This window comes from Hippoglossus hippoglossus, chromosome 18 (assembly GCF_009819705.1).
Source record: "Hippoglossus hippoglossus isolate fHipHip1 chromosome 18, fHipHip1.pri, whole genome shotgun sequence".
Taxonomy (NCBI): domain Eukaryota; kingdom Metazoa; phylum Chordata; class Actinopteri; order Pleuronectiformes; family Pleuronectidae; genus Hippoglossus; species Hippoglossus hippoglossus.
In genome coordinates, this window is record NC_047168.1 from 6,713,877 (window position 1) to 6,738,337 (window position 24,461).

A 24,461-nucleotide genomic window follows, 5' to 3' on the forward strand; every position below is an offset into this window, starting at 1 on the left:
TTATTTTATTTTAAATATATTATATGATCTTACATTACATTACATTACATTGTATTATATTATGGGGAAGATGTAATACTATCCAAAAAAAAGCCAGATGCGCGCTTTCCGCTCTACCTCCTGCCATTGGTTTATTGCGATGAGCTCCGGCAACAGTCTGAGCGGCGATTGGCCCCTGCAACGCGCTCTGGCGTTCTGATTGGACGGGCGACGCTCACCGGGCACGGTTGCTCCTATTGGTCGCCTTCCGATCAGCGGGGCCTGCCGCTGATTGGCCGAGCACGCGGGGCTGAGGAGTCCGGCAAAGTGTTGAAGTGAAGAAGAGGAGGAGGAAGTAGTTTTTGAAAAAGATGGAAATGTGGAGAAGGAGAGTTTGAGCGGAGTCGCACTGAGGAGGTGAGTGTCCCGCTTCCTGTTTGCTCCGCGGGGATTGGACGCTTACTTGTTTACCAACAGCAGGGACGTCACTTGTTAATCCCCGTAGGAAGAGAAGCTCAGAGTGGAAGCTGCGTCTGTTTGTTCACCGACATCTTAACACCGGCTCCTGTGTTAACTAACAGACATGAGACACCTTCACTGTCAATGTGTGTCGGTGTGTGAGCAGGCGTCAACATGTCCGTCCCTCTCCGTCCGTAGCTGCTGTTGCACTTGACTTCACTGCGCTTTATTCTCACGGATGAGAGGTGAAAATGGCCGAAGCGACTGAGTGTTAGTTTGTGACTCATCCCGAGTGTCTGTGGTGAGTTTCTGATAAACTACAGACTCGTGGTTTTCAGTTTGAACCACAGACTTCATGTTAAAAGATCAGAGAGAGTAACGTTAACGATCTTTACTCAATGACATCACGGCAGCTGGTGGTGGGCAGGAGAGGCAGAGCGGAGCAGCACTTCCGGTTACGTTACAAAATGAAAGCACTGGTGATTGATGTGGTGAATATGATAAGTTAATATAACATCAGTGGGTGTTTTAGTTTAGGTCTTCATAACGCGCTGCAGCATTTAATTACTGTTGGTTTCCTCAAATAACACCTAATAATCACATAATCACCTTATGTTTGTTTTTGTGTGGTGACAGAGAACCGGAAGTCAAACGGTAGCCCTATCCCGCTGTCTTCTCACTGATAAGATAAGGTGTATATATAAGGATAAGATAAGACAAAGATAAAACAAGGATAAGAAAAAGGTATGTTAAGTAAAGGAGAAGATTTACCTGATATGAAAACATGTGCAATGCCCTTAACATGCTGCTGTAACACAATCATTTCCAAATTAGGGATCAATAAAGTCCATCCATCTATCCATCTATCTATAGACAGATATTAATATATAGGCACCAGATAGGTATAGATTATACTATTATATGAATGTAAACAGCACATCCAGCCACGTGCCTCCAATCAGCCATCAGACTGCACAACTCCACAGCACTCAGTCAAACACTAAAAATAAGGCACCAAATTTAATTGGTTCTTCCCTGACCCACACCGCTCTGTAGTTTTTGCGTTATTTTGCCATCTAAAAGATTGACTGACAAATGCAGACGAAAACATAACCCTGTTGCCCGAACCTCATTGTGAGCTCATTCCTCTTGTGACCTTTCTCTCAGCCATGCCCACACAGCCCCCTGTGAGGGAGCCCGAGGAGGAGATGGAGGCAGAAGGAGAGTCACAGCTCCCTGAGGCCAACGGAGAGGTGGAGGAGCCGAGAGAAAACGAAGGGAGAGGAGGCGGAGAGGAGACCATGGAGGAGAGCACGGAAGAGAGGGAGAGCGACCTGGACGAGAGTGAGGAGGAAGAGGAGGGGGAGGAGGAAGAAGAGGAGAGTTCAGGTAAAATCAGAAGTGCTCTGCTAATTGTGTCACCGGACTGAGTGAAAGAAGAGGAGAAAAATAGAATTTTCATTGTTTCTGTCTCTGTCGCTCTGTCCCCTGTGAAGAGATGGACGATGAAGACTGCGAGCGGAGGAGGGTGGAATGTCTAGACGAGATGTACGATCTTGAAAAACAATTTCAGGAGCTGAAAGAGAAGTAAGTAGAGTCGGAGCGGGGGATGGACCGGCTCCACAGATGTTTAGTGAAGGACAGAAGAAGCAAAAGAAGGAGCCTGATGTCACCGTGTGATTGCAGGTTGTTTCGGGAGCGGCTGAACCAGGTGAAAGTGAAGCTGGACGAGGTGCTGACAGGGAAGGGTGGAGAATACAGAGAACCACTGGCTGCGCTGCAGGACAGCATGCAGATACGAACACAGGTGGCCGGTACGTGGCTGGTGGTAAACATTTTCATTTTCTCAAAAAGGTAACAACATCCTCCTGTAAGAACCAGAACTTGAACATCATATCTAATTCTTTTAAATCAGTACAAAGAACTGTTCTGGTTTTATAACGGTGCTAAACTATGAAATTTGAGGGCAGCAACAACTTCCTCTATGAATTAAAGATGTGAGCCTTTCACAGATATATTGGTATCAGTGTTTGCAGATGTGAAAACTTTCTTCGTAGAATAAACAATACAGAAAAGATGTGCAAGTTTATGGATAAACTCTATAGAAGAAAATATCAAGCCTCAATTATTATCAATTTCTTTGTCATAAGGGTTTGATAACGACATCTCAGGAATCATTGCCGATGTTTCAACATGCTTATCATGAAAATTTCCCACATCTTAACATCTGTATTGGGCTCCAAAAATCCATATTGGTCAGACTCTACTATTTATGATATGCCAAAAAACTACTATTAAAACTAGACTTTATATCATTACGTAAATGTCAAAATGTAAATTTATAACATTTGCTGTACAGTCCACAATGATAACTACGTAACATGTCTCTGTCTGCATGTTCAGGAGTGTACAGAGAGTTGTGTCTGCAAGTGATCCAACACAAGCACGAGTGTGAAGTGCAAGGAGCAAGGCAGCACCTGGAGGTGACGCACAGTAGGAACACAGCATACTGAATACCGCACTGGGACACAAGCAGAACTATTGCAATACTGAAACTGTGCGTGTACGCGTGCACACTTGTGTTACAGAGTGAGAAGACGCTGCTGTTTGATGCCATGAAGACCGAGCTGCTGGAAAAGATCCGGAGACTGGACGAGGACAGACAGAATATAGACATCACCTCGGGTACATACAACCTTTTTACTGTGAATAACATGTTATTTCCTTTCTTTGTGCCTTCAGTCCACTGCCAGAGGAGATTAGGCTTCGTATGAATGTCCTGTAGTGAATGTGATCTGTTCTTATCTCAGAGTGGAGCGATGAGATGAGGGGCAAGAAGTGTAAAAGAAAGAATCTGCCGGGTCGCTTGGAGAGAAAGAAGAAAGTAGCTCTGGTTTCAGGTAAAAATAAAGATCCTACTCTTCACATTTAAACCGTTCTATTAATGCCACCATTTATATATTTTCCAGCTGTCGCTCTCTGTACTGCATGTTTGAAATGTGCTGGTTATTTAGAATCCACTACAAAATGAAATTTACTGCTATGTTGAATGGTCAACTCGAAAACTGCCTGTCAATCTCACAGGCCCTTTCATCGTCTACATGCTGAGAGACATCGACATCCTCGAAGACTGGACCGCTATAAAGAAGGTGATTTATTCCTTCCGTGTTTGACTTTTCATTTTTAAATCATTCAGCTATTTCGTGTTCCAGATGTTTCGGTAACTTTGTGTGTTTTCCAGGCAAAAGCAGCACTGTTGCCGCTGAAAAAGAAAACTGAAAGTAAGTCTACCTCGCTCCCACACCACACGTCAAAACCACACCACGCTGTGAAGCTTCAGTCTCTGACGTGTCTTCAGTTTGTCTTTCAGAGCGGTGAGGACACGAGGGTCCCAGTGGCAAAGAAACCAAACTGAACACTCGCACTCACACATTCCCAGCTCCTTCCACTAACAGTCCCAGTTTTGTGCCCTCGACTGAAGCCCGGCAGACTGTCGCTACTTCTTTACGCCTTTGACCCCAACAAGCATCTCTCCTGTTCCTTTGTTATCTATTGCTATTTAAAATAACTTCCTAATGATATGACCACCGTGTATTTATAGAATGATTTAATAATGATGATTAAAATTTTAATGCTTTGTGACACAACTTTGTCTCGACTCTGCATCTTTTTGTGGTGTGTGTTTATATTTAATTACTGCTGTTAAGTAACTTTAACATTTAAAAATATTCTCTTTGATGTCATTTTACTTATTATGGAGCATTATGGTCACTGTTTGGAGGAAAATAGGAACATCTAAATATTTTAAGAATAAAGTTATTCTTTAGTTATGAAATTAGTTAGATTAAACAACTAATTTCATTAAGTACATTAAATATGTACTCATTTATTTCATGCTGAGTTCTGGCTGTATGCTTCTTTTTTATATTTGTACTCAGACTTGAATACTTACAACTTACTTAAATACACAAAATCTAACAAAAGGTAACAAAACCAATAGCTGCAATTAAACACAACAGTAATGCACAAGGAACCAAACTAAGGAGAGGAGCCACAACACAAAATGCAGCAACCAACAAGCGACACAGCAAATGCAATAACCACAACATAAAGCTCACACACACATACACTACACACAATGTAAAGTCATCACTACTTCCAAACTCATACCCGCACTCATATGAAAATGAATAAGTCAATAACATGTCGCTGGATGGCTACATAATTAGAATCAACCCAGTCAAACGCATGACACAACAACGACTAACAACCACAAGAGACACACACAACTAAAGAGATGACCACTGTATTAAATCAAAGGTCGTTACAGACAAATGTAATCACACTTACTTCACCTCGTGGACGTTCAATCCTGGATGAGCCCCCAAATTGTGACGTCCCAGCACTGGGGGGCCCTGTGGGGACGAACATCACTCCACCACTGACCCAGATCAACTGCAGGAACAATGGGATTTATTAACACAAAAATCACAACGCACAAAGAGGCAATGGAAAAACCAGCAGTCCCCACACTGAAAGCACAGAACAAGTCTAGAAATAAGACCCAAAGTAGAATATATACAAGGCACGTGCACGGTATGCATCACCCCTCCGATACTTTTTTAGTTTTTTTACAATTGATCGCATTTTAAGAAGCAGGTAAACTAGCAAAACTAAAAGTGGACAAAAGGAAACAAACCTGCAAAACTGCAGCACGAGGTAAATCCAGGGATGTTGACTGAGAGTGAGCAGCACAGACACAACACACAGGTGGCTCACAGACTGGGGCAGGTGCAGGCAATCACAGGAGCAGGAAACAGGATATAGACAGGAAGTAAAGTAAAAGCACAAGGGAAAAAAGGAACCAACAAATACAAAAAATACAAAAACCTGGTCCACCAAGAAAAAGATTCGCACAGATGAACCAAAACTCAAAAAACTGTTAATAATTCAAAAGGATAAACTTAAAATAAATAAAGCAAATTTCAATCAGCATTTATTCTTAATAGTTGAATAAAAAAATAAAAAAATATCAAATGTGTTGCCCACTTAAAAATCCTGAATTGGTAACTGAATGCTAATGAATAAAGTGTGTTTAAATCAAAGTTAGCCATTTGTATTTGAGTTGCACAAAGTTAATTCATATGCGTGTTATCCATTGAAGTCATTTTAAAACTAGGGGTTGGTTACACTTTGATGATGTAAGACTGATGCTCACCACCTCCCCCCCATCAGCCCTGTCGTCAAGGTTACGCCCCCAAAACACATGAACGTGCACTGACTGAAAGCTGCCAGAGGACTTTTGCGTGACTCGCTCGCTAACAGGCCGTCATCTCTGCTTCAGCACTGACTAATGATTTCACTCAGTCAGAATGAAATGATTGGTCGTGTTTATTACAGACGAGGGCCACAGACACTGACTTTTTTTTCTGACGACTTTATTAATTAAAGGCTTTTGAGGCGTGGAGAGGATTTCAACAATTAAGATAAAAAAATAACCTTTAAGTTGGTTCAGCATCTTTTCAGTGGAGTGTCTTTAAAATAAACTGAGCATCTTAACGAGGTCTGTGCTGGTTTGTTTCTCCACTTCATGCACAGGAGGTTTCACCAGTGTGTGTGTGTGCGTGTGTGTGCGTGTGTGAGACTCCTGACTCATTGAATCGCCTCCCCCGTTGCCACCCAGGCTCAGGGCTGCATGTGCCACCAGAGTTAGGAACAGTTTTATTCTCACTCTACAAACCTCTGTATATCTGCCTGTTTGTTTGCTCACCTCTGGAAAGTCTGCAATAAGACTTTCTCTCTGTGCCATTCATTCATTCACAAAACCCCTTCTCCCTCCTCTTCTGCTGCTGAGACTGTAGAAAGCTTTCCCCACACACGTTATATCGGTAAGAGAGAGAGAATGAGACGTAAGGAAAGAAAAATGTGTTTGGAAATTGTTTATTTGACACAAAAAAGAGGAGGAGAGGGATGAAATTCATGTGCATGTGCAACGTAGCAGCAAAAATCAAGAGGAATGAAAAATAACTGTGCAAGTCAATAAAGTGCTTTTTTGTCCTTCTCTCAACAACACAACAAACCACACATGCTGTTTTATTTTCAGTTACGAATTCCTGTTTGTTCAGAATAATAATTTCTTTTGCAAAATATCAAATTGTAAATTTTTAGGATCTGTTGATAATAAATAATAAAATCTTCAAGGGCCCATTTTAAACTGGTGTTGGGTCTTACACATTTTATTCTTTTGGAAATAAGGAATAATCCGTTAAAGTCAGGATTTTATTTTAACTTTCTTTAGCATTGTGATACAGGACATTTTTCAATACTTGAATTAAATATTGAATATTTCATGGATCTTGATGAAAAATCCAAACATGTTTAGGGGACTGATATTTATTAGCGTGTACATTTTGGTGCAAATAAAAATCTAGTGAATTGAAATGGGATTTCATAAGGGGACTACTGGGCCTTTTTCAAGGTGTGCAATCTGCTGAGCGGCATTCTAGCTCTGTCTGCACTCCTCTTCCTCCCTCACCTCTTCCTCCTCTTCTTTAACCCCTCACCCCACATCCCTTCTATTTCCTGGCTGCCAAACAAAAAGGGTTTCAGTGGGAGGCCTGCGTGATAAGTTCATGACATGTAGGAAGCTGCTCCCCTCTCTCACACCACCATCTCCTCCTCCTCCTCCTCTTCGTCTCCTCACAGCTGCTTGCTGAGCTTGCGCGCCTGCCTCTCCCTGGCCTCGAAGGCGGCCTTGGTGTCCAGCAGCTCGTCCAGCTGCCGGCGGATGTGCGCCATGTCGAGCTGTGTGGCCTCGCACTGCTCCCTCAGGGACGCCGACTCCACCCTGAGCTGCGTGGCGGCCATGGTGAGCTGCTCGCTGCGCTCACGGCACTGCAGCTGCATCCTCTTGGCGTCGTTGAGGAGGGACTCCACGCTCACGGCCACAGACTCACACTGATCGCGAGACATGTTCTGGAGGGGGGATGGACAGAGGTCAGCTTAGGACATGGACAGGATGAGGACAGAGGCTTGAACAAAACAGAGACTGAAAGTGTAAATGTCAAGTTGAAGGCCGGTCTGTGATTAAAATGTGAGATTTAAGGACTCGGCTCTGTTCTCCACAGTTTTTGTACTGTCTGATTTGGCAGTAAAGCCGAGCTCTCCTGCCAAAAAAGCAGATCAAGTGAATCAATATGTCACAGTGACGAGCCCCGGCTCAGATCAACAGGTTTACAACAGAACATTTGATGTGTGGAGAGTGAAGTAGCTCAAAGAGGCTTATCACAGCTTAGCTCAGTCTCCACTGTCCACTGCTCTTCTCACTCTTTCACTCCTCTCCCACCAGCACTCAATCTCTGATGCATGTTTTTTCCGCACTCCTCCTCCTATTCCCTCTCTCATTCATGCGTTCTTACATCCACACATCTTAATAATAAGAGAGATGAAAATGTCTCACCATAGACTCTAGAGTCAGATTTATCACGATCTTTGAGGGGGATCCCTTCTCCGACTCGAGATTCAAAGAGTCCTCAGCGTCCTCCAGAGTGCTGTCTCTCCTGTTTGTCGTCCTTGATAGTGTTTCTCTTTATATGAACTCTACTTTCTGCACAGACCAGTGAAGACTTCTCTGTATTCGTCTCCTGGCGTGTCTCTCCTTTCTTTCTCTCCTCAGTGAACGTTATCTTCCACCTTGGGACGTCAGGTAATCCACAGAGATTACGCAGTTAAGGTGAAAGACAGAAGGAGTCCTTCTGGAATAGCAGGAGTAAGCTCATCCTGTCTATTCTGATCTGTCTGGCAACTGCTGTGAATTAATGCAGCGGCATTTAGACGCAACATCCCGGCGGTTGCACGATTCAGGGTGTTCGGTTTAAAATACAGAGTTCTGGCTGGAAGAGATTTAAGACAGATATGTCTACTGTGTCCACTTGGCCCTCAGTTCATAAAATGCAAAGTAAAGAGTGTCAGGATTTTGGGAATTTGGAAAAACTAGAATTACACCTTAAATTCCTAAGGTGACAAGTTAACGAGGCAGAAAATATGTGACCTTGACCTTTGACCTCCACGAATCAAATCAGGTTCATCCTTGAGTCAAACTAAACATCTGCACCGTGCTCACAGGAAGATAAATGGCATCAAACTAAAAAAAATTGAAATTATGAGAGTAAATATTTTGAGTAAGTAAGGCATCATTTTGAGATACTATGTTGTTATTTTAACATGTTTTTAGTTTCTCATTATAATGACTTAGGAGACTTGTTTTAAACAAAGTGTCAGGATTGAGTTTCCATATATCTCAGGTCTGTAATGGTGACATTGGTCATTGCATCATTTCCTCGCTACAATTATACGATTGCGGAGCGGAAAACAGCTTTTGCCAAATTCTTCTCTCTGTCGCCCTCAGTTAAAAAACTTAGAACAGAGAAAATGAAAGAGCGACTCTGGTCGAAGTCCAAGTCATTACTCATTATCCCCCACTAGAGGGCGACACAGCTCAACATATGAATTCACATGCAAAGTTAAAGAAAACTTTACAGATGCTACAGCAGCAAAAAATAAAAGAACTTTAGGTCATTGTGTTTAAACTCTTTGGTTTATTTTAGCACATGTGTCAAGTAGCATCAGCACAAACAGCCACATGTTTGATTTCTGGCCTAAACAGCCCTGAAGTGCATTCACTCTACAGCACATGATCAAACACAGTATCTGATAGAAGTAAGACTCTGAGTGAACATAAAGTACAAGTTAGAAGAAAAAGTTAAGGGTCGGAACAGACACATCAGCAGTGGCAAATTAAAAAGAAAGGAAATTGCCGAATTCAATTATTTGTCATAAATAAAGAAAAAGAGAACAAACATTATTAAAACTGGATGAACCGGACGTAAAAAAGTTGATTTTAACTTCATGAGAAAATGTTTAAAGTAGGAAACTAAATCTGCAAATCACACCTAAAGTACAAAATCTGAGCCCACTGGTGAAATATAACTAAATGCCTGTGATGAACACATCCTGTTTCTAAGTTATGTTAAAAAAAAAACAAAGGCAGGACTCCACGTGTCTGTGTGATCCAGGTCTCAGACGTTGAAAATGGCTTCGAGGTAAATGTGGGAAATGCACATATCAGCAGTTCAATCTTTGGAAGTCTCCTTCACAGACACCCTGAGGGAAACACAAACGGCTCTGCGCACTAGTTTGCTTCATGTAATCCTGCTAAACAGGACGAGGTGGCCGAGTGGTTAAGGCGATGGACTGCTAATCCATTGTGCTCTGCACGCGTGGGTTCGAATCCCATCCTCGTCGGTGAACAATGACTTTATTGTTGTTGACAGAGCCTTAATCGGCCACATTTACTCACAATTTATCACAAGCATCTTAATAATTACTTTGTTGGCATTCACTAAAACAATGAGTGTATTAACCCTATTACCACATCTGGCTGCTGTGTGTTTGTAAAACCTCTGGGACGCACGTCCTCACTGTGGCTGCGGGGGTCGGTTGAAAAACGGCTCGGTCTCCGCAGCGGTCACCCCCGGGTCACCAAAGAGCCCACCGGACGCCTCACCGAACCCCCCCACGATCACCTTCGCCCCGGGACTCTGGCGCCGCTGAATGAAGACCAGGATCCCGATGATGAGCCAGAAGAAGAAGTTGACCCACACCGCTGTCTGATAGGGAAACACATGAAATGCATTATTTTCCTGGCTTTGAATTAATTAATTAGTCATGAGGATAAAGACATTAAATAAAAGACAGTGGAAGAGATACTGACCTCAGATTTGTACAGACTGTTGTAGAACTTTCCTGCTCTCAGAGGACTCACCCAGTTTCTAGTCTGGGCCTGCTCACAACTTGACAGACAGAAACAGATCGTGTGTTAGAAAGTCAATGGATAGTGTCTGATATTAGGCTTTCACAGACATATCAGTATCTATGTTAAAGTTTGCAGGTGAGGGCTGATATGAAAACATATTTCACAGACTAGACAATGCAGACGAGATGTGCATTTATATCGTTATTGGCATCGGCCCCCAAAAGGCAGGCAGGTCGGTCAGGGACAGAGTCAGACAGATACTCCAGCCAATCAGGAAGTAAAACTCTGTGGGTTTCAAATGTTTGTTTCATTTGGGATTGTTTTTTGAGGGGTTTTGGTTGTGTGGACATGTCTGTGCATGCATGTGTTTTTAGTCGCAATATCCTCTGTGTGTGTGTGTGTGTGTGTGTGTGTGTGTGTGTGTGTGTGTGTGTGTGTGTGTGTGTGTGTGTGTGTGTGTGTGTGTGTGTGTGTGTGTGTGTGTGTGTGTGTGTGTGTGTGTGTGTGTGTGTGTGTGTGTGCGCGTTCCACCTGGTAATGTTGGGAACGACATGTAGCACCGAGTTGCAGAGCGAGTCCCGTCCGATCTTCAGAATGCAGCCCGTGATGAGCAGGAAGAAGAGGAAAACGCCGCACACAGCCATAACCATGTTCATCCACATTCGCTCCCTGTGGAGAGGAGGAGAAACAGGAGCGTGAGAGCGACCCTGAGCCGTTTTCATGTGAGGGGAAAGAAAAACACAGGAATAAAAGGTTGATTCACCTTCTGACCAAATGAGGAAATGATGGGAAATGACTATGTCACCATGACATGACCTACACTATACTCTGCTTTGATTGTCGTATTTTTTATTCCATGTTTTGTTACCTCTTCATCAATTCTGCAGCTTCAGTGATTCAGTCTGGGAAAGCAGCAGCCAAACTGTATGAAACCATCAAACTAAGCTGCCTTAATGAAGTTTATTAATCTGGGTTTGATGCTGTCTCATGTAAAAACAAGAATACACTTCACAAATTAAGACGTACAACAAACCAGTTCATATCGGGTTAAAAAAGAAATCACAACAATCACATTTTTGTCATGTAATTGACAGTAAAATTCTGACCTGACATCATGTAGACATGTGTCCTAATCACATTATAACATCGACATAAACGGCAGATAAAAACTGCTTATAAACGACGTCATGATCAGACTATGCTCTGCAACATGTAAACATTGAATATTGATGGAATATTCTATTAGCAACTCATGTAAACATCATGATCTTATTCAGAGTCAGGCCTATAGTCAAATTATTGCAGTTCATGTAAATGGAGATATCATATTCCTGTTTGACATGTTACAGAATATTGTTGTTTATGTTCACTTGTCCATTGTATTTTTCTAGGATTGTGTAATCTGCAGTAATACAGCTGTATATTTGTTCTCCAACATAATAAACCACTACAGTAAGTTTTCTGTGACAGTAACCAGCCCACTTAAAACTAATGAAATCTAAAAAGATGCCTTTGGGGGCTTATAATTTGAGATGACGAGAAAATAATCACCTCCTGAAATCCCCGTCGATGCAGAGGGTGTACACCCAGTACAGAGACAGCGAGAAGCACACCACTGCCACCATGACCGAGATGGCCGACACAAAGTAACACAGAGACGGGGAGCTGGATGCCTGGATTCCGATGAGGCCTGCCGTCGCATTGTAGTTGACGAGTCCGTACAGCATACACAGACCTCCGAAATTACCCTGGAAGAGAAGACAAGACAGACGTGTGAGATTTTATTTTGTTATTGACATTTTCTTTATCCTATTTCATCATTTAACTGTCTCAGTTTTGTTGTTGTGTTTAAATACCAACCCCCAGGGCAAAAAAAAGCCGGAAACAACAACGGAAATGTTTCCAGGGGACCCAAAAAAGTGATGAACCTGGCTGTAGTGCAATGCTTTGTGAAGTTCCATCACCACTGACGAGTAGCAGACCTCAATAACTTCACAAAGCATCGAACTGCAGCCAGGTTCATCACGTGTTTGTTTCTATTGGCGTGGGTTTCCTTCATCTGCAGTGTGTTGAGCTCTCTCTGCAAAATATGATAGGGTCAATGTTGATGTTGAGAAAAGGTCCTGAAGACGCAACACAATTGATTACCTACACACACACAGACACACGCTTATTGCACAGCTATCCATATGAGGACTTTGCATTGCATTGACTTCCATTCATTGTGGAAAATTAAGGAACGAGAGAGAGAGAGAGAGAGAGAGAGAGAGAGAGAGAGAGAGAGAGAGAGAGAGAGAGAGAGAGAGAGAGAGAGAGAGAGATTATAGAAAAACATCCAAAGTACATGATTCTTCTTCTTTGGTCCCCATGAGGACGACTGCTCAGTGTTTATACAGGAAAGGGTCCTAAGGAGGTAACAAAAACGAACACACACACGCACACACTCTCTCTCTCACACACACACACACGCATCTCGAGTGCGGGCACATGACTGTTGTTAACGCGCGCGCGCACATCCAGCATTTACGCTCGTGTGCTTTGTTCACGTGCTCGCGCGTTTCCTGATTAAGTTGAGGAGGGTTGTTTTTCTCCAGTGCGCAAATAGCGTAAGATGAGCGCAACTAACGACACGAGAAGATGGAGATGACGAAGAAGATAGAGATGACGAAGAAGATGGAGATGATGAAGAAGATAGAGCTGACACAGCTGGGCAGAAAGTGAAAGCGCGTGCCTGTTTGTCGCGAGTCCACGCGCTCAGTTGCTGACAATATGTGACAAATAGAAAGTAAAAAGCGTAAAATACAGTTAAAAGACAGACTTGACCTGATGTTACCTTAATATCAGAAACACCGTGAAAACGAATCAATAAAACCGAGTTAAAACTGAGTAAAGTGCTTTAAAAAAGTGTCAAAAACAAACGATATTTTGTCTCTGTTGCCAACTTTTTGTTTCACTTGATTCAACACCAAAAAAACACAACAAGCCAGCGGGCGAGTCCACCCGGAAGAGGCAGGAGACGGGACAAATGGCTCGGGGCTAATTCCTGAAGTCACCTGGACGATGGTGGTGGAGGCGGCGGCCACGATCCCGCACACGAAGCAGCTGGCGTAGAGAGCGAGCTCCAGCAGCAGCAGCCAGGTCAGCGACATCCTCCAGCTGCGTCCCGTGCGCCCGCCCGGCGTCAGTGTGCAGTGGGGCTCCGGAGTCAAACCCGCCGCAACCACACCACTGGCTTCCGCTGCTGGCTTTCAAAATACAGACACATGTGACGCACTAATACAAAAAAATGTGTAATAAGACGTAAGATTATATTTCTAAAGCCTCCATCAGTTATTTAATCCTCCATTGTTTCATTGAATAGTCTTGTGAACATTTCTATCAGGGACTACTTCTGCATTTACTCCTTATACACTTAATTTTTTTTCACTTTATACTTTTTATTTTCACTTATTATGCTTTATTCTTCATATTGATATTCATTGCTTTATTCTCTGTTGTCAGTTATATGTTGTGTTAATCCGGAGGAAGTATTTCCTCCTGGATTAGTAAAGTCTGATTCGATTTCCTGGAATTATCATCGACGTAAAATCTCCCTCACACATTCTCATGCGTTGCAAAAATCATATCATCAAATCCAGACGTTTCCATTGTGATCTAATAATCAACTTACCTGCCTCTTCGTCCTCTGGTGCCACGCTTTAAGTTTGAAGGTAAATACACTTGATTTCCGGTGATTGGCTGTCTTTCTCTCTCTCTCTCGGCTCCTCTCGCTCTACAGTCGACCTGCTCCAAGCTTCGCTCTCGTGTCTAAGTTTGGTAGCTTCCCACAGCTCCGGTTGTTTTACTTCCAGAAGAGGAACTGCCATCTCCTAGGCTCTGCCAGACGTGCGTACAAATCGGCAAAAAATGCGTAAAATTGGTCGGTTTTGTCACTGACAGGGTCGATAACCGGGGACACTGGGGGTCATACAAGACGATTTTCTTCGGGGCAGGAGCTGGTTTCATCCCACAACCCAGAAAGATCAAGTTGACGCTGTGGGAAGCAGAGAGAAGAGAGGATGGATGGATGGATGGATGGATAGATCGATGGTTGGATGGAGGGATGGATGGATAGATCGATGGTTGGATGGAGGGATGAATAGATCGATGGGTGGATGGATGGATAGATGGATAGATGGATGTAAGGGATGATGGATCACCTTTAAACAGGCCCATACAAACATGCACACTTAACATGAAAGTCTATATTAACACATTTATTTGTCCTCATGTGGTACCAGCTGTTGATAGGAGAGTATTAAATGTGTATAATATAATACAACATGCAGTAATAATATGCAGTGGACTATCATGTGGCAAGGTTGAGCTACTAGAGGATTTAAAGTCATCCTTGAATTAGTGGTGTCTACTGTGTGTGTGTGTGTGTGTGTGTGTGTGTTGGCTACGACTGGTAGCTCCTCCATTCCCAGAGAGCTTAATCAGACCTTGTGACTTATGTCATACGACCGTGCCACTTTCTGTGTGGCCCCCGTCGCCGCTTCCAGGCTATTAAATTCACTTCTGCAGCGGAAGTACCAAACCCACAGAGAGGGTGTGACATCATTTCAGTTTGACGAGTTTCTGCATTTATACAGGATATAAATGCATGTCGCATTACTGCAGTTTCTCTTTAGAGCTCATCCGTTCTCGTATTACCTTCTGGAGAATCTGATGGTGTGCAGTCTACAGTAAGAAACAAGGTGAAAATGTGTGTCAGGCTGCTGTGGATAACTGTATAAGTTGTATTGTGCATGAAACACCTCAAATGAATTACATTTCACAGACATCTGCAAGCACACACACACGTATGTTCAAATCTCAGATAAATACAAGTCATGAGAATAAACCCTGGAAAGTAGGAGTGTTCAGAGTAGAGGAACGAGAATAAAGGTATCGAGCGAAGTAAATATGAACAAATAGAGCTGTAGCTAATTTAGCTTTTGTAAAAGTACGAAAATCAATGATGTGGTGCATTGCCCCGCTGTGATTGATTTTTCTCAGGGGGGGGGGGGGGGTGTGTGCACAAAGTGATGTCACGGAGATATTCAAAGAGGCCTTTCTATTCCAGAGCTTTAACGCCAGTAACCGCTGTACAAATGAATTGCTCACTCAGTCTTGACATTAAAGTATTTTATAAATAAATACCAACTAGTTGCGCAGGTAAAAATGGCTCGATATTGTATTGGCTGAAATCTGACCCTGGATGATTTTCAGATGTGGACAAAGACGGTCAAAGAAGAAGTGAGTTCAGGAACATTTGCATTTATATTTATGATTTATGATTGTGCTGTTCTTATGAACCTTTTCATTCCAAGATAAATACTAAAATACCACCAGGTCCGGTGATAAGAATCCTTTTCTATTGTGTTAGGTGGTTTTCTGCAAGAATCTTGTAGTTCGGATGCATTTATACCAGAGAAAATCTGTTTGTGTGTGTGTGTGTGTGTGTGTGTGTGAGTGTGTGTCTGTGTGTGTGTGTGTGTGTGTGTGTGTGTGTGCTGTCTCAGGTGGTTGGACTTTGTCCTGTGCTCATCCTCTTCCAAAGCCATCATCCATGTATTAGCATCAATGTGTTTGTGAATGTGTGCGTTACTATGGTTGTGTTAGATTAAAGGATTAATGTATGATGGCATTAGTGTTGGCTACCAGGAGATAGCGCGTGTGTGTGTGTGTGTGTGTGTGTGTGTGTGTGTGTGTGTGTGTGTGTGCGACATCACACCAACACGAGCCTGCTATCACTTTAATTCACTGTTAAGTTTAAACATCAAAATTCACCACAGCTGGATTGAGGCACAGATATATACGTTAGAGAATACAGCGTGTATGTACAATATAAAAGAGAGAGAGAGCAATAACTGCAATGAGAGAAACGTACAGGGTCACAATACAAAAGTGAAATATAGGAAACATGCATCTGAAAACACATCACAAAGAGTTTACATATGGGCTTTTATCATGGAGCAGTCAACCAACTGTAAATATATTGAAAGAGTTCTCCATTCCTTCTGGAAACAAATATTGATATACACTAAATGTGCAACTGGCCTAACACGTTTAGCTTCACGTTAAAGTTATACAAAAGCATAAGTATTTCAACTGTAAGAGTACATCAAGGAAACAACAAAACATTCAGCTTAACCATTTTGAATTCAATATATTGTCCCTCTCTGAACAGAATTTTAATTACAGTTAGATTACATTGTACAAAAGCTTTACAAAGCTTCATAATAATAATGTAATATTAAACTGAGACTGATACACAAGCAAAACAAATCCACGGATGGAACCCACCGACCTGTAACTTTAGGGTTTAAAAAATAATTTGGCAAATCATCCCATTGTTTTATCAATGTAGTGTAAAACCATGAACACTCCTAAGGGAGGGTCCAACTTAAATCTGTGTGATTGTTAGGTTTGTCGGTGATTACACGCCAAACTAAACTTGTTAGGTACTTAGGCTGTGGACTCGGTTTGATGAGTGAATCGATGCATAAAAACCTACCTCATGTCTTTCATGAATTGTTGTAATTTGCAATACATTGGCAGGGAATGTATTTAACGACGTGAACAGGGGAAAGAGGGCAAATTCCTGGGGCCTCTGAGAATGGCTGAATACATTTGTCCACAGCCCCTTAGATTCTATGATGGATTATGTACAGGAGACTGCAAGGACACCATGGTCAGAAACCCCCTAATGAGGCCCCATTAGCTTTCTGCCAAAAGATTTGTAATTTTAGAGTTTGGGATGAGGTCAAGAACGTGAGTTTGCACTTAAACAATACTTCTTTTGCTAATTAATTATGTGCACTTGGTTAATAATTGTGGAAATAAAAGAATTGTTTGAAGATTGGAATGATGTGTTTTGGTGTCACATGTCTCTTGGGGGTGGGGGGGGCAGCTTTGTTTTCCCGAAAGTCCCTTGAAATGCTCCTGGATGTGAAGTTCACAGATTTGGACACACCGGCCATCTCGTGGTGACACACACCATTTTACTGTGACTATATATATGTGTGTTTTTAATGATAGTGTAATGAAAACCTGTTCGTCCGTGTAATCAAACCTGAGTCGCAGCTCTGTGATTTCACAATCCCACTGGCGGCTGGAGAAGGTTTGTAAGAGAGGAAATTCCTGCTCGGCCCATTCCTACCAGTTCAATGGTATGGTCACATTCTTTGATAAGTGCAGTCACAAGACTCTCATCCACAGCACAGGGCTGCAAGTGTGTCGGCCTGCTTCAGTCCACGTGTGCCGCTCCCTGTACACTGCCACGCAAAAAAACATCTTATAAACTTAAATGAGCTTTATTTTTCTACAGGATTGAATAATGAGGAACCAAACTGTAGAGCTGAAGGTTTTTCTCACAGGCTGGAATTGTACAGTTTGAGGATGATTGTATGTTGATCCCTTCACTCAGTGTGTTTGTGATTGGGCATGAATTTGTGCATTTGTACCAGATCACTGCAGTCCCCTGGTCAGCCGATAGGACAGCCGGGCAGTCTGAAGGCGTCCGGCACGGGACTGTCGAGTTTACAGATGATTTTATAAATCCCTTTCTTCCAGCAGGGGTCGCTGTCTCTGCCAGTCCAAATGGCTGAGTAAAACTCCCTCAGAGCCACCTCTGCCACTTCGATGAACCTCTCAGGGACCTGCAGAGAGGAGTCCGGATGTCAGAAGGGCATCGTACATGTGCGTCATCACATTAGGGCTGGAAACGTATGGACACACTCCGGAGTTAGAGTTTTATTTTGGAAAATGTGTCTCCTGTCAACTCTGTCAAATCTTTACTTGTAATACTAAAATGATGTTGTTATATAAAAGCAACATATTGTTATTATAATTGTCATATAGGTTTCATTCAGTGTGCTGCTATACACAACGTGTCTGTATCAAACAGTACAATTAAAGGCAAAATACTCTGATGTACTGAACATATAAACTTATGTTCAGCTGTGCGACTTGTTACCATCCAGCATTTTAAACCCTGTGTTGCTGGTCAAACAGATATATATATATATATATAGAGAGAGAGAGAAATGAAAAGAGCTATACGCACATCACAAAATGCAAAATAAAGCGTGCACACTTCTACAGCTCCGTACCAAAGAGAGTTTCATTAAACAACGTCAAAATGAAAATAATTATACGATTAATACCCCAATGCTCTTTTGTGTGTGTGTAAATTAAATATGAAAATTCAACAAAATGTACGTGAAATTAATCCAATCTAAAAAAAAATAACGTCGTTTCCTTGACAACGGTATTCCCCTGTGTGACACCACAATGAATTGAACTTGGCATCACGGCCGGTTAGCTCAGTTGGTTAGAGCGTGGTGCTAATAACGCCAAGGTCGCGGGTTCGATCCCCGTACTGGCCACTTCGTTTTTGAAGAGGTTTCAGTGCTCAATACATCACCAACACTACACAACACAGAAACTTCATATGCAAAACGGGAATGAACACAGGTCCAAACTTTGATCATTTACATGTAATATACATATTAAATAAATACTGTGGTGAGCTTCTATATGAACTATTTCCTTCATTCAGTCTGAAGTGTTTTTAAACAAGAGCTTCATTTTCACCAGTGGTTAGCTATAACAAAGTACATTTACTTAGTTACTGTACTTTAGTACATTTTTCATGTATCTGTACTTTTACTTTAGTAGATTTATTTACAGGTACTTTTTCTCCACCACACATTTTAGCAAATATCTGTACTTTCTACAGCACTACATTTCTACAATGCACTGTGGTACATGTTGACGTTGTTCTTCATATTTTAATATAATATATATATATATATATATAAGATAATAAAGTAATCCATACAGTAGGCACCGTTAATGATGGAGTAGTACTGAGACTAGACTACTCTCAGCAAGTACTTTTACTTTAAATACTTTAAGTAAATGATCAAGTACTTACTTTTATCCAAGTAGAAAAGGGAATGTGGTGCATTTACTTTTAATTGAGTGCATTTTTGTCAATTCTTTTTATATATATTTTTTTATTTCTTTTCTCCACCACTGATTTTCATACATGTTGCCCTGCACGAGAAGGTCATGTCATTCAAAACAGCAGTTACAGCTTGTACATCCTATTGATATATTATTATATACATTATAAAGCATTGATGACATAACACACATGGAACCTTGGGGTGATCCTGTGTTCACAAACGAAATGCTCTGACCCTATTCAAGAAAAACCAAGGTCCCCATTCCATTAAAGAAATGAACTGTATTTACAGCACTATAAGGCTTAAAGCAGTCATCCAAGGACAATATGCAGTTATACAAATATTTAGCTGAAATGGACACACAGTCCATACCTGGTAGATGTTACTTTTGTTGTAGTGCATGTTGAGGATGCGGTACAGCTCCGTGTCACGGCCCACTCGCAGCTGAGTCTCTCTGCTCAGACGAGGTGCTCCATCCCTGGGATACACGGACAGCAAATGAATTTCAATTCAGCTATTACAAAAATGCATGATGTTAATAGTGTTAATTACTATTACTTATAATTAACACTAATGTAAAAGGCATTATTAACTGAGGATTTTGGACCTCTTGGCTTGAGATAATGATGATCATTACATTCACATTTATTTAGTTTTAAAACTGATCCAGTATCAGAAGCAGTAGGGCTAATAATTACAAAGAAAAATATATGTTTTCTGTAAATTAAACACATTGAAAATTAAATTTAAAATGATCTTTAATAAATTTATCACAACTAACACTAGCCTAACAATGAAAACTATGAGATAAAATGGAAAAAAGTGAATAAACCATGATGCTTCACTCTGTTGCATAAAACAGGAAAGGCAAGAGCATGAAATGACAGTGTATTGTAATGATTTAGCAATTTGTAATTCTTTATTTCTACAAATGACCGAATATGCAGGGCGACATATGCACAGCTTCGGATGCATAAATGAAACAGTGTCAGTACCAGCGTGTGAGCAGTGGACTATTTTTGCCGCAGATGAGTTTAACGTGAACCGGTGCCAGGCTGAACTCACCGGGTGAGAGCGTCGCGGACAGCCTGTCGTGCGAAGCGCTCCATCTGGATGTAGAAGAACTCCCTGAAGTTACTGAACCATTTAATCATCTGGGAGGTCACACAGCGGTTAAACTAGACGGTGAACAGGGAAACAGCAGGGGAAGAAGTGAGCGGCTCTGGACAGCAACAGAGCGCTGGTGCTCGTTACTTGAATTCTTTTCAGCGTCAACAGTGACTCATGAGTTTGAATTCAAAAAGTTACATTTCCAACCTGTCACATTAATCGTAATATACCAAATATTAGCAACTGTTTTCTGTTGATGAGAATGATACTTCGGATTGTGATTGGTTAAAGAAACACAAGCACCTCTATGACCATAATACAGATGGAAATAAAGGAAATATATTGGTATCATCATATGTTTTAAAATAGTGCAGCACACAAATGTTTTAAAGACTAAAATGTATGTATTTTTGACCATTTTCTCGAAGTAAAGTTTGATATATTTTATATATTACTTACTATTATTTATAATAATTTTATTACTCTTATAATTTATTTTATTAAATGCATGAAATATGAAAATGCACAGTATTATCAGCAAAATGTCATTTAATGCATTGGTTATTGATACTAATATATATATTTATTTATTTATCCCATTATATCTTTTACTTTGGTTAAAAGTCATTAAACATATTTAATTATTTAAGTAATTTTATTTACTTACAAAATTAACAAATTTACAGTTACATAGTGAAATTTACAAAGTGAAAGAAACCTGTTAAACATTATATCTTATAAATAGTATGTCATTAAATAATGTTATAAAATATATGTAAAAGCATGAATATTGACAAAAGTCAGTCAAACTAAAAGTGTCCAAGCCATAGACTAAATTTAACCGTGGCATGGTGAGCCAAGAAAAATTGTTTATCTGTAGTAAAGGGTAAAATATGGGTTTGAATGAACTGTAGCTCCATCACACACACCTTGACATCAGGGAAGTACGTCTTGAGGGTGTTGGAGCTGGGATAACGTGCGTAGAAGAACATGAGCTTGGCTTTCTTCAGATGACAGGGAGACAAGCCCTCCTGGGTGTATACATGAGGCCAGTCAAGGAGATACACACATCACACACACACACACACACACACACACACACACACACACACACACATATACATAGACACAAACGCACACAAAAAAGGATATTCCCCCAGCTGTCAGGTAGAGTTCCCCTCCGTCCATCCCTCCGCCTCCTCTCATCCCCCCGTCCCCTCTCATGCCCCTCTCCCTCTCCCTGCCTCCGTGGGCGTGCCGGGCGAGGGCGGGGTCCAGGTGGCCGAGCAAGGGGAGCGGTGGGAAGGAGTGGTGGGACGAGGGGTGGGACGAGAACTCCAGGAAGGGGTCGGCGTTCAGGTAGTCCTTCCGGGGCGGCGGCATGTGGGGGAGCTGCGTGTGGTGGAGTGCCCGGGAGAAGAGCTGCTGCATGGAATAGTGCAGCAGCGGGAGGGGGAGAGGGGGAGGAGGAGGGGGAGGAGGAGGAGGAGGAGGGTGAGGCGCGGGAAAGGAAGAGGAGGAGGAAGAGGAGGAGGATGAGGACGGATGGGAGGAGGGGTCCTTGGGCTGCGAAGTTGGAGGTAAGAGGGGAGGGTGAGAGAGAGGAGGAGGGCGAGGTAGTGACGGGTGATGGAGGGAGAGGTTTGGGTGAGAGGGATTCAGGTGGGAGGAGAGAGGTGGGCCAAGGAGCGGGTGAGACTTCCGTATGTCGGGTGACCGTTGGACAGCCAATGGCATCGTCAGATCTGACGGCTCGGCGCGGTGCATCTGCCCCTGAGCCCCGATGCCCCCGTTCCTCATCTTTTGGAGCTGCTTCTCTCTTTCTCCATCCTGCCCTCCCATCTTCTCCTCCTTACCCCTCGTCTTCTCCTCCCCTCTCCCTCTCGTTAACAGTCCCATCCACACTCCCCTCTCCCTCCCTCCGTCATTGCCTAGATCAGATGGGACGAAGGAGATGGCGGCAGGCGGAGAGGAAGGAGGGAAATCTGTTGTTTCGGTGTAGAGGCGGAGAACTCGGTCGATGACTCGGGCCACAGCGCTGCCGAGCTCCAGCTTCAGGGCCTGAGCGAACTTCTGCCCGCCCTCCTCACCCTCATCTTCCATCCCTCCATCCCAGTCTCCTCTCACCAGTCCTCCACAGTCCAACCACAGCCCTGCTCCCTCCATTAGGCCCTCCAAGTGCAGTCCTCCTCTACCTCTCTCCATCCTCCTTTCTCTCTCCTTCTGCCTCTCCTCTCTCCGCTTCTGGGTGTGGAAGTTTTCAAAAGGGGAAACGGAAAGAAGCGAGAAAGACTCCTTTTCTGTCTCTCCATCGTCAATGTCCTCTTCATCATACATGCCTTCTGTGATGTCCTCCTCCTCCATCATCACCACCTCTCCATCCGCTGCTCCTCTGTTTCCATTCCTGCGCCTATTTTTTGTCTCCTCATCTGCCATGTGCTTTTCCCCAAAAGCCCTCCATACTTTCTCCTGCAGGAGCTGCAGTCTCTCTCTCGCCTCATCCAGCTGTTCTTTCAGCTCTTCCCTCTCTCGTCTCCTCCCCTCCCGGCCTCCCACGCGTCTCCTGCCTCCCTCGTCGGCCTCTCCGTCAGCCTCTCCGTCCCTCTGACGACTCTCCAGTTTCATCCTCTTCACTTTCAAGACATCTTGGCTCCACTCTGCTGCGAGAACGGCATCACTGTGCCTCTTCTTCACCTCCAACAAGCTCTCCTCTCCCTCCAGGACCCCTTCCTCTCCTCCTTCAATCCCCTGCTCCACCTGTGCGTTCCTGTCTCCTCCACCTTCCTCCAAATCTCTGCCTTCAGGGTGTCTTGTGTTGAGTTGTGCTCCACTCCTCCTGGATGCTCCCCCTGGCTGATGGTGGTGGTGAATGATGGGGAAGCCGGGAGGTCTGAAGGCAGGAGGAGGGCGACCTGCACCGGGCTGGGGATGGACTCCGGGGAGGTCTGTGGAGCTGAGAGTGGGAGCGAATGCGTGAATCTGGGGAGCGGAGTCGCCGAAAAGATCTGTGGGTGAATCCATCGCTGAGGGAGAGAGACAGAGAGAGACAATAATGAGTGTTGTTGCTGAAGTTTAAGGTGTTTTGCAGAAGCTTTGAGTGTTTTGCAACCGATTACATGCAACAATTTCACCGGCACAACTCGGTTCGAGTACACTTCAGTGGCAAGTTCAGCTAAATTACAAATAATAGGTATACTTGTGATTTGTGATGGTGTCTCTGCCCTGAGACGGGGAGAGAGAATGGGGGGGGGGGGGGTCAAGCATGCAGGAGGATTCAAGCCTCCCTATATGTGGGGCCCGCCAGCTCACCAGATAGAGCGGCCCTGTCCCTGTCAGTCTAGATAATCTAGAGACGGCAATGTGAACAGTTTACTTTGGAATCATTCCGTACAAAAGAAATTGATAACAGTGAATTCTGTGGTTAATCCAGCAAAACAGGAAACTGAGAGATGCTGCTTTTGAATTTCTAACTTTGTCGAGGAGGTTATGTTTTCACCCCTGTCCGTTTGTTTGCTTTTCCTCAAAATGATCTGATATTTTCTTATACTGATATCTATAGGTGTGTGCGATTTGGTGCAGCTTGATTGAATTGAAGGGACTGTTGGGCCTTGGAGGTATACGCTCTACTGACAGCCATTCTAGTTTTCAATGTGATTTTCAGCGTAGTGAAATATAAATAATTTCATATAAAGACTCTGTATGGCATTTGTGACACCAAAGCCACGTGCGTCATATGTCCGGGTAATGACCTCTGCTTACCTGGACGGCGAAACGGGTCAGGGTTCTATCGAAGGACACAACCACTTCCACTCTAATAGTGAAGAGAATGAGCTGCAGCGTCCGTGCGTAGAGCTGAAAAATACACAAGCACACACTGTGAGAGTGTAGACGAGTAAGATTAAGTTAAGACAAGGACCGAAGGGATGGTCGTCTCATCTCTGGCCTTCAGACTTGTCATGGGAAGAAATGGAGAGCTGCAGCTCTGATCCAAACCCGATGGAAGACAGGGACACGGAGGGCGTGAGTGCAGGTCAGCAGACCGGGGACCAGGCTATGAGCTGGTGGTGCAGTAGGTTAACATCTGGCTCATGATCTTTGTC

The 24,461-nt window shown here is 43.0% G+C and overlaps 3 protein-coding genes and 2 non-coding genes across 11 annotated transcripts in view; 3 read left to right on the forward strand and 2 right to left on the reverse strand.

Moving 5' to 3' along the window:
• Nucleotides 1-259: 259 nt before the first annotated feature.
• On the forward strand, nucleotides 260-4,085 carry brms1 (BRMS1 transcriptional repressor and anoikis regulator). 6 transcript variants are annotated; one of them, XM_034569545.1, is made up of 11 exons: nucleotides 280-396; nucleotides 1,075-1,130; nucleotides 1,606-1,827; nucleotides 1,935-2,025; nucleotides 2,125-2,252; nucleotides 2,842-2,921; nucleotides 3,027-3,123; nucleotides 3,249-3,338; nucleotides 3,523-3,587; nucleotides 3,680-3,719; nucleotides 3,797-4,085. In XM_034569545.1, the coding sequence occupies exons 3-11, from the start codon at nucleotides 1,608-1,610 to the stop codon at nucleotides 3,814-3,816; spliced, it is 831 nt and encodes a 276-aa protein (XP_034425436.1). In that variant the 5' UTR covers nucleotides 280-396; nucleotides 1,075-1,130; nucleotides 1,606-1,607; the 3' UTR covers nucleotides 3,817-4,085. The 6 variants fall into 6 exon arrangements, with proteins under 6 accessions (XP_034425437.1, XP_034425439.1, XP_034425435.1 ...); XM_034569546.1 differs by lacking the exon at nucleotides 1,075-1,130 and having other exon boundaries at nucleotides 260-396; nucleotides 3,523-3,590; nucleotides 3,683-3,719; XM_034569548.1 differs by lacking the exon at nucleotides 1,075-1,130 and having other exon boundaries at nucleotides 260-396; nucleotides 3,523-3,590; nucleotides 3,683-3,719; nucleotides 3,809-4,085.
• A 5,265-nt stretch (nucleotides 4,086-9,350) lies between these two features.
• Nucleotides 9,351-14,031, reverse strand: tmem179ba (transmembrane protein 179Ba). The gene is made up of 6 exons (XM_034569554.1): nucleotides 13,923-14,031; nucleotides 13,306-13,498; nucleotides 11,804-12,000; nucleotides 10,784-10,921; nucleotides 10,211-10,289; nucleotides 9,351-10,106 (listed from the first exon to the last, which is right to left on the reverse strand). Exons 2-6 carry the CDS (start codon nucleotides 13,399-13,401, stop codon nucleotides 9,915-9,917), a joined length of 702 nt encoding a protein of 233 aa, XP_034425445.1. The 5' UTR covers nucleotides 13,402-13,498; nucleotides 13,923-14,031; the 3' UTR covers nucleotides 9,351-9,914.
• On the forward strand, nucleotides 9,660-9,741 carry trnas-gcu. Its single transcript has one exon. It is a non-coding gene; the product is annotated as a tRNA-Ser (tRNA).
• A 1,984-nt stretch (nucleotides 14,032-16,015) lies between the features above and the next one.
• prox3 (prospero homeobox 3) overlaps nucleotides 16,016-24,461 on the reverse strand; it is an 11,472-nt gene continuing 3,026 nt past the window's right edge. The window contains exons 2-7 of one of the 2 annotated variants that reach the window (XM_034569469.1): nucleotides 24,121-24,213; nucleotides 21,514-23,384; nucleotides 21,291-21,398; nucleotides 20,317-20,429; nucleotides 19,624-19,729; nucleotides 16,016-17,937 (exon numbers count right to left, since the gene is read on the reverse strand). In XM_034569469.1, the coding sequence (XP_034425360.1) occupies nucleotides 17,764-17,937; nucleotides 19,624-19,729; nucleotides 20,317-20,429; nucleotides 21,291-21,398; nucleotides 21,514-23,382 (2,370 nt within the window). In that variant the 5' untranslated portion in view covers nucleotides 23,383-23,384; nucleotides 24,121-24,213 and the 3' untranslated portion in view covers nucleotides 16,016-17,763. Of the gene's footprint in view, nucleotides 17,938-19,623; nucleotides 19,730-20,316; nucleotides 20,430-21,290; nucleotides 21,405-21,513; nucleotides 23,385-24,120; nucleotides 24,214-24,461 lie in introns of both variants that reach the window. The other variant, XM_034569468.1, reaches the window with a different exon arrangement.
• On the forward strand, nucleotides 18,593-18,666 carry trnai-aau. The gene has a single exon. It is a non-coding gene; the product is annotated as a tRNA-Ile (tRNA).